Below are 13,161 nucleotides of genomic sequence, written 5' to 3'. Positions count from 1 at the left end.
AAGAAGTTTTCCCCTTTCACTGTGCTTTCTGGGAAGCTCAGAGCCAAGTTTTTCAACTCACTTGTAGCAATTGCTCAGGTTCTCATGGGATGAATTCACACGAGTCATGTCTTTGCTTTCATGAGGTTTTCCTGTTTATGTCTTTGTGGACCACCTTACATCCTTGTTATCTCCCCCCCACCCCCCTTCTTTAAATAGGAGTTTTTAGTTAAATAATAAAAGATCTCAACAGTTTTGTGGGACAGCGAGCAGAAACTTGTGGTGAGAAGTTCTGTGACCACATCCTCCTCCTACACATGGGAAGTAAACGCTACCGGGAAATAGATTCTACCAGGTGAGGTAAGTCTGGACGCCTAGGGCCTTAGGGAGTGGTGGGCGGGGCAGATAAGAACCGAGGCAGAGAGGAAGGTGCCAGAGGTGATGCCTCTAGTACTGATGAAGGGCTGGGGCAGAGTGCACCAGAACTTAAGGAGGGACACTCAGAGAGGGAGTGCTGTTGTAAGGATGGTTGGGAAAGGGACAGTAAAAACAACCTGGTTGAAACCAAACCTTTTATTAGGCAGCAAACAGCTGGTCACTTAAGGACATTTTGACCATGACAGGCATGGACTCTGGAATGTAATGGAAGGGAGGGGATATGAAGGAGAGAACTCAAGGGAGCATACAGAGCCTTAAGGAACAACAGTGACCATGATTAATTGATTTTTATGACTTTAATTGACCAGAGAGTGAGTCGCTTCTGAGAATGCATCAGACCACCACCATAGGGTTCACTTGTTTGAATGAGAAGGAAACAAACGTTTCCCATGTTTGGTCTCTCTGCTAAAGGTTCATAGTGCTTGAGATGTGAGAGAAACCCTCTATGTATTGGATGGAAGAATGAATGAATAGAAAGAACATCTAACTGACTGGGAAGTCCATATGCCTGTGTCCTGGGGGAGCACACAGACCGAAGAGTCCACCAAAGCCAGACGATGGAATAGGATGTTTCACTCACTAGAGGAAAGGACAGCGGCACGTGGGCTTGTAGAACCCAGTGGGATATCCACCTCAAGCCAGGGAGTAGCTGGCAGACTAGAGATAATGTTGGCACCAGTGCAGCCAGCCCCTGTTCCAGTTAGTTAGCTTCTGTCCCCAGTGTTCAGCTTCTTAAACTGTGGGTTGCATAACTGAATGCATTTGTGTGTGTGTGTGTGTGTGTGTGTGTGTGTGTGTGTAAGGGTGGTGGTTGACAAACTATTGGCAACAGGAAAATGTATCTGAACGTACAATGGCCTAAAAAGAATTCAGAATCAAATGCTTCTGAATCTGAAGTGTTTCTGGAAGCATTTGTCTGTGTTGCATTATGGGTCTTCTCTGCAGGCTTGGTTCTGAACTCACAGCACCTTGTGCTTTGCAACGAGCATGTGGTTACACCATGCAACGCCAACCAATGTTGGCTCAAATAACTTTGCTCAGATTTGAAAGCATCCTGTGATATGAATTGCTGCATTTTTATGGTACGTGCGAAGGTTTCTGCTCTTACAGACAGAGAACATTCTCATTATGGGAAAACAAAGACAGCAGTTCCTTACCATCCTCCCTCAGCATGTATTACATCAGTCTATCTTTGTGTTGGATTATGTTGGATATTAAAACTTTTTGTTTCAATTGCCGGCAATAAAATTTTGCCTTGGGATTAGGACAGGATTCCCAGTAGTTTCTCAAATAGATCCTAGGCGGGTTTCTGCCATTTTTACCAGGTATTTAGGTGAAGCAGTTGCTTCTCAGCATTGAGGATCATAAAATGCAAATATTGATCGGCTCTGAAGAATGTCGAAGATGCTCTCTGTCTTGCAGCATCAAGTGTAGGCCAAAATTTACTACTTTTTTTTTTATAAAAATGGACAGCCACAGATGCGTAGTGTGTGATGCTTAACCTTGGCTGTCAATTTGGTGAGGTTTAGAATCACCATGGAAACCAACTTCTGAGCATGTTTGTGAGGGGTTCTCCACGTGAGGTTGACATAGGAAGACTCATCCTAAATGCGGAACCATTGTTCTATGGGATGGAATCTTGGACTGAGTAAAAGCAGTAGTGTCTACATCTCTCTGCTTCTCAACTGTAGGCTCAATGTGATCAGCCACCTCAGAGTCCTGCCCACATAACTTCTCTGCCAGGTGGGACTCTACCCATGAACCGTGAGCCGAAATAGATTTCCTTTTCTTAAGTTGCTCTTGTCAGAAACCTTGTCCAAGCTCAATTAGTAACAAATACAGTACGGAAAACTTACTTTTGTGTGTATCAAAGAATTAGTTTTAAGGCAATTTATTTGTCGTTTATTACCAGTAAACGTTTGACTTGCACATTATTTTATATGCTTATGCATCTAGGGTTGTATGACATTTTCTCCGGCAGAAATGTTGCTTTTATTTCCTTTGATGAAGCAATGAGATGAGATGTACCCACGCTGTGAGAACACATGGCTTGGGCTGAGTCCATAGCATTTTCTTCTTTGTTCTAACGATTCCTAGGCTTAGGCCTGGGGGCTTCTAGCCTCCATACAGTCTGACTGATTCAAGCCAGCTTCTCTTCACTTCTGACTGAATTGCTCTGCTTGGCCTAACCCTAATTTTGGCAATTTGTTCTAGTCTTCCAGTTCCTTCTCATTCTCTGGCTTGTTCTGTGTTCACCTGTGTCTAGCATACTCTTTCAGCCTACTGTCTTTGTAAAACTCTCCCATTTGTCTCTGTAAAACCGTCCCGATAAAAATGATAAAACTGCCACACACACATACACACCACACCTCCCCCTCCCTGCCTTGCTGCTCTTAAGTAGCCTCTCTTTTCTGTGTTGTTCTTGTGAGATCGGGGCATATCCTATCTCTGACTCATTCTGTCAAATCTTTCTCTGATTTGTCATTTTGTCTGCCCCTCAGTTAGACATCACTTTTATTGTTAGGGATTAAAGGTATGTACTAAGGATGTGTCTGTATTCTAGGTAGATCATACTGTAATTCAGGGTGTGTCTGCATTCCAGCTAGATCAAATCTTAGAATGTGACTACTTATCAGAACAGCCATGTTGCTGGATTAAAATTCCTGTATAGGGGTCATGAGTAAACGTGTTTAAGAAGCCACTGAATAGGGTCTAGACCAGTGCTTCTCAGCCTCTCCAATGCTGTGACCCTTTAATACCTCATGTTGTGGTGAACCCCAAGCATAAAATTATTTTTTGTTGTTACTCATAATTGTAATTTTGCTACTTTTATGAATCATTTTGTAAATATCTATGTTTTCTGATAGTCTTAGATAACCCCTGTGAAAGGGTCATTTGATCCCAAAAAGGTCATAACCCACAGGTTCAGAAGAAAAGGAGCAGAAACAAAACAAAACAACACTAAGGTTTTGTTGCCAACCTCCAGTGCAAAGGGGAGACCCAGGAGGTAGACAGCTGGTTACAAAGAGAAAGAATCGTTCAGTTGAGCATGTCCAGGTCAGGCACTGGGAAAGTGTGCTTAAGTAAGGACAACACCAGAGGGGACTTACCTGGAAATTAGCTACATGTTTTTAGAGAAGTAAATCAGAGCACATTTCTCCTACATCCCTTTAAGGCTTCTTAACAGGCCGCATTTTAAAGTTCAAGGTTAAAGAAACCATTTCTGTATTGCAAGCCAGGCAAACCCCAATTAGGGGTCTCTATGACCTTTTCATTGGATTCTGGGACAACTGGAGTTCTTGTTGCTTGCTTTCTTTGTCTATTTTTTTAAAGACTTATTTATTTTTATTTTGTGTGTACTGGTGCTTTGCCTGCCTGTATGGTTGTGTCCCATGTATGTGCAGTATTCACAGAAGCCAGAAGAGGGCATCAGATAGCATGGAACTGGAGTTACAGATGGCTGTGGGCTGTCACATGGGTTCTAGGACTTGAACTTAGGCCCTCTAGAAGAGCAGTCAATGCTCTTAATCATTGAACCATTTCTCCAGACTCACTCTTGTTGCTTTTTAACCATATCAACCTTTTGTACTTGCTGTGTCACCAGCATGCACTTTGCACTCCCTCAGATTCCTGTGTAGCACCCTTATTCTTTGCAAGGGTCGCTTCCCCTTCGCAAAGGCCATCTCCCCAGTATAAAGTAGCTGCTCCCAGGTCTTATCACAGTACTGTCCTCTAGAACAACCTTACTCATTTAAATTCATGTGCACCAAATGTCTCCTAGTCCGTGAAGGTGGAGACCACCTTGTCTGTATCACACTTGTATCCTGCAAAAGTTGACCAGCACCCTTTATTCTGCAGGTACTTAATATGTACCAAGCGAACATTATGGTCTTGGGATAGACTCAACTTGGTTATAGAGCACCGGCTTTCTCCACAATTTGATTACACATTTATACAACTTATGTATTCATCCTCACCCTCTGCGTCCCCCACCCTGTCTCCTTCCTGATAATACCTCCCCAGGGTGAGCTGGAAGAGCATCTCCTCTGTTAGTATTGTGTGGAACAGTTTGTATAAGATGGATGCTATCTAGGCCTTGAAAGTGTGGAAGTACCTTCCTTAAATCCCCCTGGGTCTGTCATTTTTCTTGTGGGAACATTTTAAGCGACTTCCCAAGTTCCTTAGTAATCACAAGATTATTCAAGCTATTTCCTTTTGAGATTGTAAAGGAAAACACTCTTTAAAATTCTCCTTGGGATGTGACCATTTCACCTAAATTTCTAAGCTAAATTTGGTGGGAGTGGCTACCTCTGGGCGTTCTTGGTCTATGTAATAGGTAGATAAATATATTCATATTATATTCAAACATATAAAATGAGGCAGTCACTTGGACTAATGAAGACACTATGTCTTAAACCAATGATTTAAAAAAACCAATTGTTCATGCTTAAGTTTTACTGGAAACTCGTAAATTTCTGAAAATACAAAGGATGGAACAGATTTTACTGCTCCGGGAGAGCATTTCCCAAAGACAGATCTTCTGGCTCTCTAGACCTGGATAGGAACCAGACCCTGAGTTCAGCCTCATATCTTTTTCAAGCTCAGATTCTGACAGAAAACACTCGATCTTTGCCATTCCCCTAGGCTGGGTTCTGGCCTTCCACCCCACAGAGTATTAGAACCCTTCTTTGTCCAGAAGTGGGACAAGAACAGCGTCCCAGGAGCAGTTTTCTTCCCATGCAAGGGGCACCAGACAGAACAGCTCAAAGAGCATTCTAGAAGAGATCAAATCATAATGAACTAAACGGTGCTTTGAAACTTAAGACAGTCCTGTGGCTTGATGGGGTCCCCTGCAAGTGAAATTGCTACATGATTTATTAAGTATGTATCTGGGTCATTACTAGACCAAAAGGAGAGAAATTCCTGGATAAATGCAGGTGGAAAGGCACCATCTAGTTTTTGGATATCATTAGCTGTCACAAAGTTTGGAATTAATCGAGAGCGTGGCAAATGGTAAAATATTTGCAGGCAGGGAGAGAGTGGGGATGCCAGAACCTGTGAATTGATGCCAGTTCAGCATCGCAGCGGAGCATCTCTGTGGAGGCGGCTGACAAATGGAGTCACTATTTTGCCAACTCCAGGAAAGCTTTACACAATTGTATCAAAATTGTTTCTATGCAAACAATTGTTTTTTTTTAAAGGTCTTTACCTCAAATAACTGCAATTGAGTGCTTTCCAGGTAAGCACAAACCCAGATATTAATCTCAAACTCTTAAAGTTTGAGATATTAATCTTAAACTCTTGGAATGGCGACAGAGGTCATAGGTGTGTTATTCTCTTTTCACTATTCCTATTTTCTCTATCAGTTTTTTTTTTTCATTCAAAAACATAGCTTTAGGTTTGGTGGTGGAAAGAGCGAAAGGACAGGGAGGTGTATTTGAAGCAACACTGGAAGGGGGGTAGGTGGAGGTGGGCAAAAAGGAGGGCTGGAAGGCAACACATTGACCATCTACAGGCGACATTTACAGGCTTCATTTGTTCCCTGAGGAAATGGAATGAGGCAACTACTTAAGAAAAGTTACATGTGAAATTTGATGTGACTAAGAGATGGGCACGTAGGAAAGCTTGTACTCCAGTTTCCACCTGGAAACTCAGATCAGAGAGGTCCTTGATGCTCGCTACACCAAACAGCAGAGCTGTATCTCCAGAACCCACACAGCGAAGAGCCAACTTCTTCAGGTCGCCCTCTGACATCCACCTCAGTGCCTCAGCGCTGTGTCACGTGTACATCCTTATACATAAGAATGTTTTAAAAATTATAGGGGGGCATCGCAGGGAGGAGGGAAGCTGTGATCAGGAAAGTGAATAAATAAATAAATTGATGGAAAAAAAATTGAGCTCTACTCTTCCATCCCAATTTGTGTAAGATATAATCTAGAAATGTCTTATCCGTATACTTTATTAGAACCATAAGGGTATACTTCATCTGAACCTTACTCATAATATGGATTTTTCTGGAAAATGGGATCAAGTCAAACCATTAACATTTTTTTTTTTGTATTACCTATTTGCCTCTTGTGTGTATATGGATGGGGGAATCACATGTCAGGGAGCACATATAGATTTCAAAGGATAACTCGCAGGGATCTCTTCTTCCATCACGTAAATTTCTGGGTTCATAATTCAGATCTCAGGCTTGGGCTCAAGTGCCTTTAACCCATGGAAATGTCTCTTTGGTCCTGCATCATACTATTTTTAAGTTTTAAAACCCTAAACTAAACCCATACAAAATAATAATAATAATAATAATAATAATAATAATAATAATAATAATAATAATAATAACTGAAACAAAACAAAAACCCCAAGCCAAACCGAAACAAAACAAAACCAGTTAAAGCCACATGACAGTTGAATTAAGTCATTTTTCAAGAATTCGCTGTACCCAGAAGATTCTGTACAATACCCTGAAAAAAAAAGTCATCAATGGCAACGCTTTAAATTTAGAAGTGTCTTTGGGCCGAGATAGGCTGCTTCAGGCAGACTACGATAATTTTGCAGTAATTATGTTTTATTTGTAAAAGCTTCTGAGGGACAGGGGGCAATCAGTCTCCTAGTGATCCATAGTTTACGTCGGGACCGCAGTGACTCATTTTTCCGCCCTTCTAGGTGGAAACTGGAGTTTAATCTTCCCCCTACGTGCCCTCTAACCTCCACCCATCCTGTTGCCTCCCAAGGTTACTGTTGTCCCATTTTACAGTGGAGATTTATTCCCTCAGCAGCTAAAGAAAAGTATATAAACCAACTCAGATCAAACTAAAAAGTAACTCTCAACGTCCAAAAAACATTTTTCTTTGCGATCAAGTTCTTTGATCTCGTCTCTCCCTCTTTAAAGTCAAGGGACTCGACAAGTATTGTACTAGAAATTAAAACAAAGCTCCCACCCCTCCCCCAGCAGCCCTGTCTCAGAGGGTGTCAGCCGAGGTGGAAACTCCACAAGCCTAGAGCATCTGTCGGGAGGGAGGTGGGGGCGGGGATCATCGAAACCTAGTGGCCTTGTCCAAATCCAGGACGCCAGAAAAGGTTGCTGAGAGGCATACTCTGAAGCCTCTTCAGTGACCCCGGGCCCAGAAAGATTTATTACATCCTCCTTAGCGAGAAACCACAAACCAGCTGGAATGGGCTAGCACAAGGGCCGAAGCTTCAGAACTGTGTTCCGGCTGCACACAGCGCTGTTGGGCGGTGCTGCTCGCGTCCTAGGAGGGGACACCAGTGCTGACCGCTGGGGACGAACGGAGCGTACGCCGGGTGGGTATTTCTGCCCAAACTTTTATCACCAACTCTTCTTTAGAGCGAATCCTGGGAGCCGAATCGTGCAGCCACTGAGAACCCAAGTCTCCGGCTGTGCAGGAGAGCTGGGAATCAGGCGCCGGCGCCGCGCCCCAGGCGCACCTAGAGCCCTGTTCTGTGACTAGCGGCTGGAGGCCCTAGCAGCGCCGCCTTGAACCGGGTCGCATCTCCAGCCCCTAAGGAGGTGGCGGCGGGAGTCTGGAGCTGCGAGGAGGGCGGGCGTGGGACAAGCAGAGGAGGAGGGGAGCGCGGCGAAGGGGAGGAGCCGGGGCGACAGACGGCGGCGCGCACCAACCCCAAGCGGGCTGGCTGGAGCCGCGCAGAGGCCGGCCCGAGCGCGTTGCAGGCGCCCGGCGTAGGGGGAGTCGGGTAGCAGCATCCTCCCGGGCGCCGCTTTAGTGCGGTCGCGGCGGGGGTTTCCTCTGCCTCGGGACCTCGTAGGGCAGAAGCGGCCGGTGACACAGTGGGTCCCGCTCTTTTGCCTCCAGCTACGTGTACAGAGTCCTTCTGGGCCAGTCCGCGGCCACGGAGCGCCGGGGCTCGCCTGAGTCGCCCACCCGGACATCCTCCGGGTGATGGAAGAAGCAGCAGCCGCCGCCGCGGGGCCGCGCTGCACCCTATCCGCCGCCGCCGGAGGGATGGGAAGATTCACTATGTGGAGGCCGAGGGAGAGCGATGGAGAGCAGAATAGCCTGCAGCTGGGACGTATATAAGCCACCCCCCACTGTCGACTCCTGCCTGCTTCGTGCCCCAGAACCGGGAGTGAAGCTGCGGTCCCGAGAGACTGGAGGAGACGTCGCTGGAGCCGGGACGCGCGGCGCTCGGTGGAGCGCAGAGCTGGGCTCCGGGCCCGGTGAAAGTTTCCCCTCCCGGGGTGCAGGGCGCCCGCTGCTGGAAAACTCTGCCTAGGGCTAGGGCAGCGGAGTCTAGCAGCTCCTTCGAAGGCTTGGGGACCCCTAGCAGAAGAGAACCGGAGAGAAATCGAGGAGAGAGCTAGCCGGACAGTCCGCCGGTCGGGGATCCGGGGACGCTCCGAGGCGCACCCTCCGCTCCAGGTGAGTGGAGGAGCCCGCAGACCAGAGGGTGGGCGTTACTCAGGCGGAGGGGCATCCGGACGGGAGACTGAGCTCACCCATTCACTCCGCTTCCCCTCGCAGGTCTTTCTCGGAGCCGCTGCCATGGGAGAGCCAGCCCTGGGCGCCGGGGACCAGCCGCCTCTGCCGCCGCGCCCGCCTCGGATCGGCGGCCCCAGTACCGGCGCCCGCAGCCGGCCTGCAGCGTCCCCCTCCTGGGCTGCAGGGCCGCCTCCGCCGCGCCGCCGGCCCCGGCTGTGCCTGTGATGAGTCGCAGCTCGCCGCGAGCTCTGCCCCCGGGCGCGCTTCCCCGGCCGCTGCCAGCCGCGCCTGCAGCCGTGCAGCGGGCCCTGCTCCCGCCGTGGCCCCGGCGCGCAGGACGCCGCTGGCCTGCGTCCCCGCTCGGGATGAAGGTGTTTCGCAGGAAGGCGCTGGTGCTGTGCGCGGGCTATGCACTGCTGCTGGTGCTCACGATGCTCAACCTCCTGGACTACAAGTGGCATAAAGAGCCGCTGCAGCAGTGCAACCCCGACGGGCCTCTGGGTGCCGCGGTGGGGGCGGCCGGGGCCGGTTGGGGACGGCCGGGGTCGCCTCCTGCAGCGCCACCCCGCGCTCACTCTCGCATGGACCCCCGCACCCCGTACCGCCCTCCTGCCGCCGGCGTGGGGGCAGTTCCCGCAGCTGCGGCTGGGAGTGTAGGAGCTGCGGCCTCTCTGGGCAATGCTACTCGAGGCACCAGGGGTGGAGGGGACAAGCGGCAGTTGGTGTATGTGTTCACCACGTGGCGCTCGGGCTCGTCCTTCTTCGGCGAGCTCTTCAACCAGAACCCTGAGGTGTTCTTCCTCTACGAACCTGTGTGGCACGTGTGGCAAAAACTGTACCCCGGGGACGCGGTTTCCCTGCAGGGGGCAGCGCGGGACATGCTGAGCGCTCTCTACCGCTGCGATCTTTCGGTTTTCCAGCTGTATAGCCCCGCAGGCAGTGGGGGGCGCAACCTCACTACTCTGGGCATTTTTGGGGCAGCCACTAACAAGGTGGTTTGCTCCTCGCCACTCTGTCCTGCCTACCGCAAAGAGGTCGTCGGACTGGTGGACGACCGCGTGTGCAAGAAGTGCCCACCCCAACGCCTGGCACGCTTCGAGGAGGAGTGCCGCAAGTACCGCACGCTGGTCATCAAGGGTGTGCGGGTCTTCGATGTGGCTGTGTTGGCGCCGCTGCTTAAAGATCCAGCCTTGGACCTCAAGGTCATCCACCTAGTGCGTGATCCTCGTGCTGTTGCCAGCTCCCGCATCCGCTCGCGTCATGGTCTCATCCGGGAAAGCCTACAGGTGGTGCGAAGCCGGGATCCAAGAGCCCACCGCATGCCCTTCCTGGAGGCCGCTGGCCACAAGCTGGGTGCCAAGAAGGAGGGTATGGGTGGCCCAGCAGACTACCATGCTCTGGGTGCAATGGAGGTCATCTGCAACAGTATGGCCAAAACACTACAGACAGCCCTGCAGCCTCCTGACTGGCTGCAGGGACATTACTTAGTGGTGAGGTACGAGGATCTGGTGGGAGACCCCGTTAAGACCCTACGGAGGGTGTACGACTTTGTGGGGCTGCTCGTGAGTCCCGAAATGGAGCAGTTTGCCCTGAACATGACCAGTGGTTCGGGCTCCTCTTCCAAGCCTTTCGTGGTGTCAGCTCGCAATGCCACTCAGGCCGCCAATGCCTGGCGGACGGCGCTCACCTTCCAGCAGATCAAACAGGTGGAAGAATTTTGCTACCAGCCCATGGCAGTGCTGGGCTATGAGCGGGTTAACAGTCCTGAGGAGGTCAAAGACCTCAGCAAGACATTGCTCAGGAAGCCCCGACTTTGAGAAGGGTTCCCAAGAGATCTGACACCCTTTGGAGACACCCACAAAAAGGATGGTGTTGTGTTTAAACAAACACAGCCCAGACCCAAGCTGAGGAAGCCCACATATTCTATTATAGATATATAATATAAATAACCACACAGGCACTTGCTGTCAACGTTTTGAGTCAGTGAATTTCAAGGAACAGCCTCAGCTCACGCGCATGCGTGCATACACACCTCAGAAAAGGCAAGACTTGAAAGTTCTGACAAATTGCTCTGTGTACCCTGTCTCTTCCCCTCTCTCTCCTTCCCATCCTCTTTCCCTCCTCCCTTCCATATTGAAGTGGAATGTTGATAAATCGAGTTCCAGTAACCCAAATCTTGTTTACAAAATTTTCGTGGTATCTGTGAATGTGTAAGAGTAATTTGGGTGTGGGGTGGGGTGGGTGGAGAAGGGAGAAGTGGGCCCCAGAGCAGAAAGCCCCCACTGGGCTGGTAAGCCAAGGAGGCAGTCTTCAACAGTAGACTTTTGTGTCAGCAAAGGCTATATATGAGTATTAATAAAGAAGATAATAAATAATATTCTTTTTTTTTAAATATTTGCCTCCATTACTCTGGATTTACCAGTATTACTTGGTCTTTGTAGCTTCAGGTGGACTCTGCTCCCCACCTCTTCCTGCATTTTCAGCCATCTACTTGCTAAGCTGGGAGAAGCCTCTGCCTTCATAATAACTGGGAGTTGTTTTCTCACATGTAGATCATTGTCTGCCAGGTGCCCAGGAATGTAACAAATCTACAGGCAAAACCAAACAGGGCAGAGAAGAAAGAGCACACGCTACTCTCCTGTTCAGCTTAGAGTACAGAAAGGAAGAGACAAGCCCTGGAGAGTTGAAGGCATTCGGTTTTGATTACTACTGTATTGAGTTGAGACAGGGTACCTCGAAGCAGATACTGGTGTTTTTGTTCTGATGTTGGTTCAGGAAAAAAGAAAAAAAAAAAAAAAAGAAAAGGAAAAAAAAAAGAAAAATTTGAAAGCATATCTATTTTTTTTTTTTTTTAAGTTTTGATGACTAGAACACAGTTTTCAAAAATGAAGCCAACATTTTTGGTGGTGGTAGCAGCAACTTCTGTTTGTTCATGGGATAAGAGATGTCTGTCTGGAGTGTGTTTGTCTATGACACAGTAATCAGAGGCATATGAAAGCAAACAAGTTTTAACTGAGGACTGGAGGGGCACTCGTAGGTTTTCTTTCTCCTCTGGTCCATCCAAATTAATAATATCAAAGGGCAGGAATTTGAACTAGTTTACTTGGGACTTGGGGTGTCCTGGGGTATGATGTTCTCTTTATTTCCTAAAGGCAGACTTGCAAAACAAAGTACATATTGCAGACAGCATAGGGCTTTAGCTAAGAACGTTTAGATACTCAAATGATCACGAGGAAGAGGAATTAGATGTGGGTTAGTGTGTAAGATCTTGAAATTTGCTGTTTTTCAGTGAGAAAACCATTGAACTTCCCAGCAGTGGTAATGAGTCTCCTATGTCCTAAACTCATATTGTGCTGACTTGTTCTGTATGGTGTCATGTTACAATAAGAAATTTTGAAGCCCAAATAGGAAAAGCAGACAATATAGTTGTATATTGTATATTATATTAAACACGGTACAAGTCCAGTATCCTTGCAGCTTTATTTTAGTGTAATTTATTACAACATTCGGGAAAGCTAACAAACGTGGGTTAAATGCCGAGGACTTCTCCTTCTCCTTCTCCTCTCCTTCTCCTTCTCCTTCTCCTTCTCCTTCTCCTTCTCCTTCTCCTTCTCCTTCTCCTTCTCCTTCTCCTTCTCCTTCTCCTCCTCCTCCTCCTCCTCCTCCTCCTCCTCCTCCTCCTCCTCCTCCTCCTCCTCCTCCTTTAAAAAGATAATATGTCTATAGGAAACGTTTTAACACAAGGTGATTCTTGAGTCTAATTATCATTAATTACAATGTGAAATCCAAGATGAAGCACTTTTTTTTAAAAGTGTATTAGAATGGTTATTTCTTAATTTACTAAAATTCTTTCCCTTGTTATGGACCTAGACTTGCTTCTATAATGCTGATCAAGATATCCATGGTATTTTTATGGTAGTGCCTTCCGAAGCAGGGGAATCTTTGTAAGAGGTGTAATTTAAGAATCCCTTAAAATGAAATGAGCAAAATAAATATTAATGCTGGGTGACTAAAGATGAAGAAGGCATAGCAGCAAGTTAAGGTAGTGTCATTAAAAGACAATGACTCTGGATAAAATAACCATTTAAAAACAAATTTTATACAGCATCAGAATCAGCTCTTAGCAGCCACAGTGAAATTCATTTCTTGTGGAGCAAAAGATTTTTAAGCAGTTGGCTTCCTTCTTCTCCAGTATATCTGCACACTTAGATGGCACTAGAAGAGAATTATGTATTTGTATCTTGTATTTAAGACTTATTAGATGCCATACAGGGCCTTG

The 13,161-nt window shown here is 47.4% G+C and overlaps 1 protein-coding gene across 2 annotated transcripts; it reads left to right on the top strand.

The window, feature by feature from the left end:
• Positions 1 to 7,526: 7,526 nt before the first annotated feature.
• Chst2 (carbohydrate sulfotransferase 2) lies at positions 7,527 to 12,350 on the top strand. 2 transcript variants are annotated; one of them, XM_076917850.1, is made up of 3 exons: positions 7,527 to 7,725; positions 8,256 to 8,822; positions 8,925 to 12,350. In XM_076917850.1, exon 3 carries the CDS (start codon positions 9,107 to 9,109, stop codon positions 10,697 to 10,699), a length of 1,593 nt encoding a protein of 530 aa, XP_076773965.1. In that variant the 5' UTR covers positions 7,527 to 7,725; positions 8,256 to 8,822; positions 8,925 to 9,106; the 3' UTR covers positions 10,700 to 12,350. The 2 variants fall into 2 exon arrangements, with proteins under 2 accessions (XP_076773965.1, XP_034339712.1); XM_034483821.3 differs by lacking the exon at positions 7,527 to 7,725 and having other exon boundaries at positions 8,053 to 8,822.
• The last annotated feature ends 811 nt before the right edge of the window (positions 12,351 to 13,161 follow it).

This window comes from Arvicanthis niloticus, chromosome 21, assembly GCF_011762505.2.
Source record: "Arvicanthis niloticus isolate mArvNil1 chromosome 21, mArvNil1.pat.X, whole genome shotgun sequence".
Classification (NCBI taxonomy): Eukaryota; Metazoa; Chordata; class Mammalia; order Rodentia; family Muridae; genus Arvicanthis; species Arvicanthis niloticus.
This window is presented reverse-complemented; position numbering and strand designations above follow the sequence as displayed.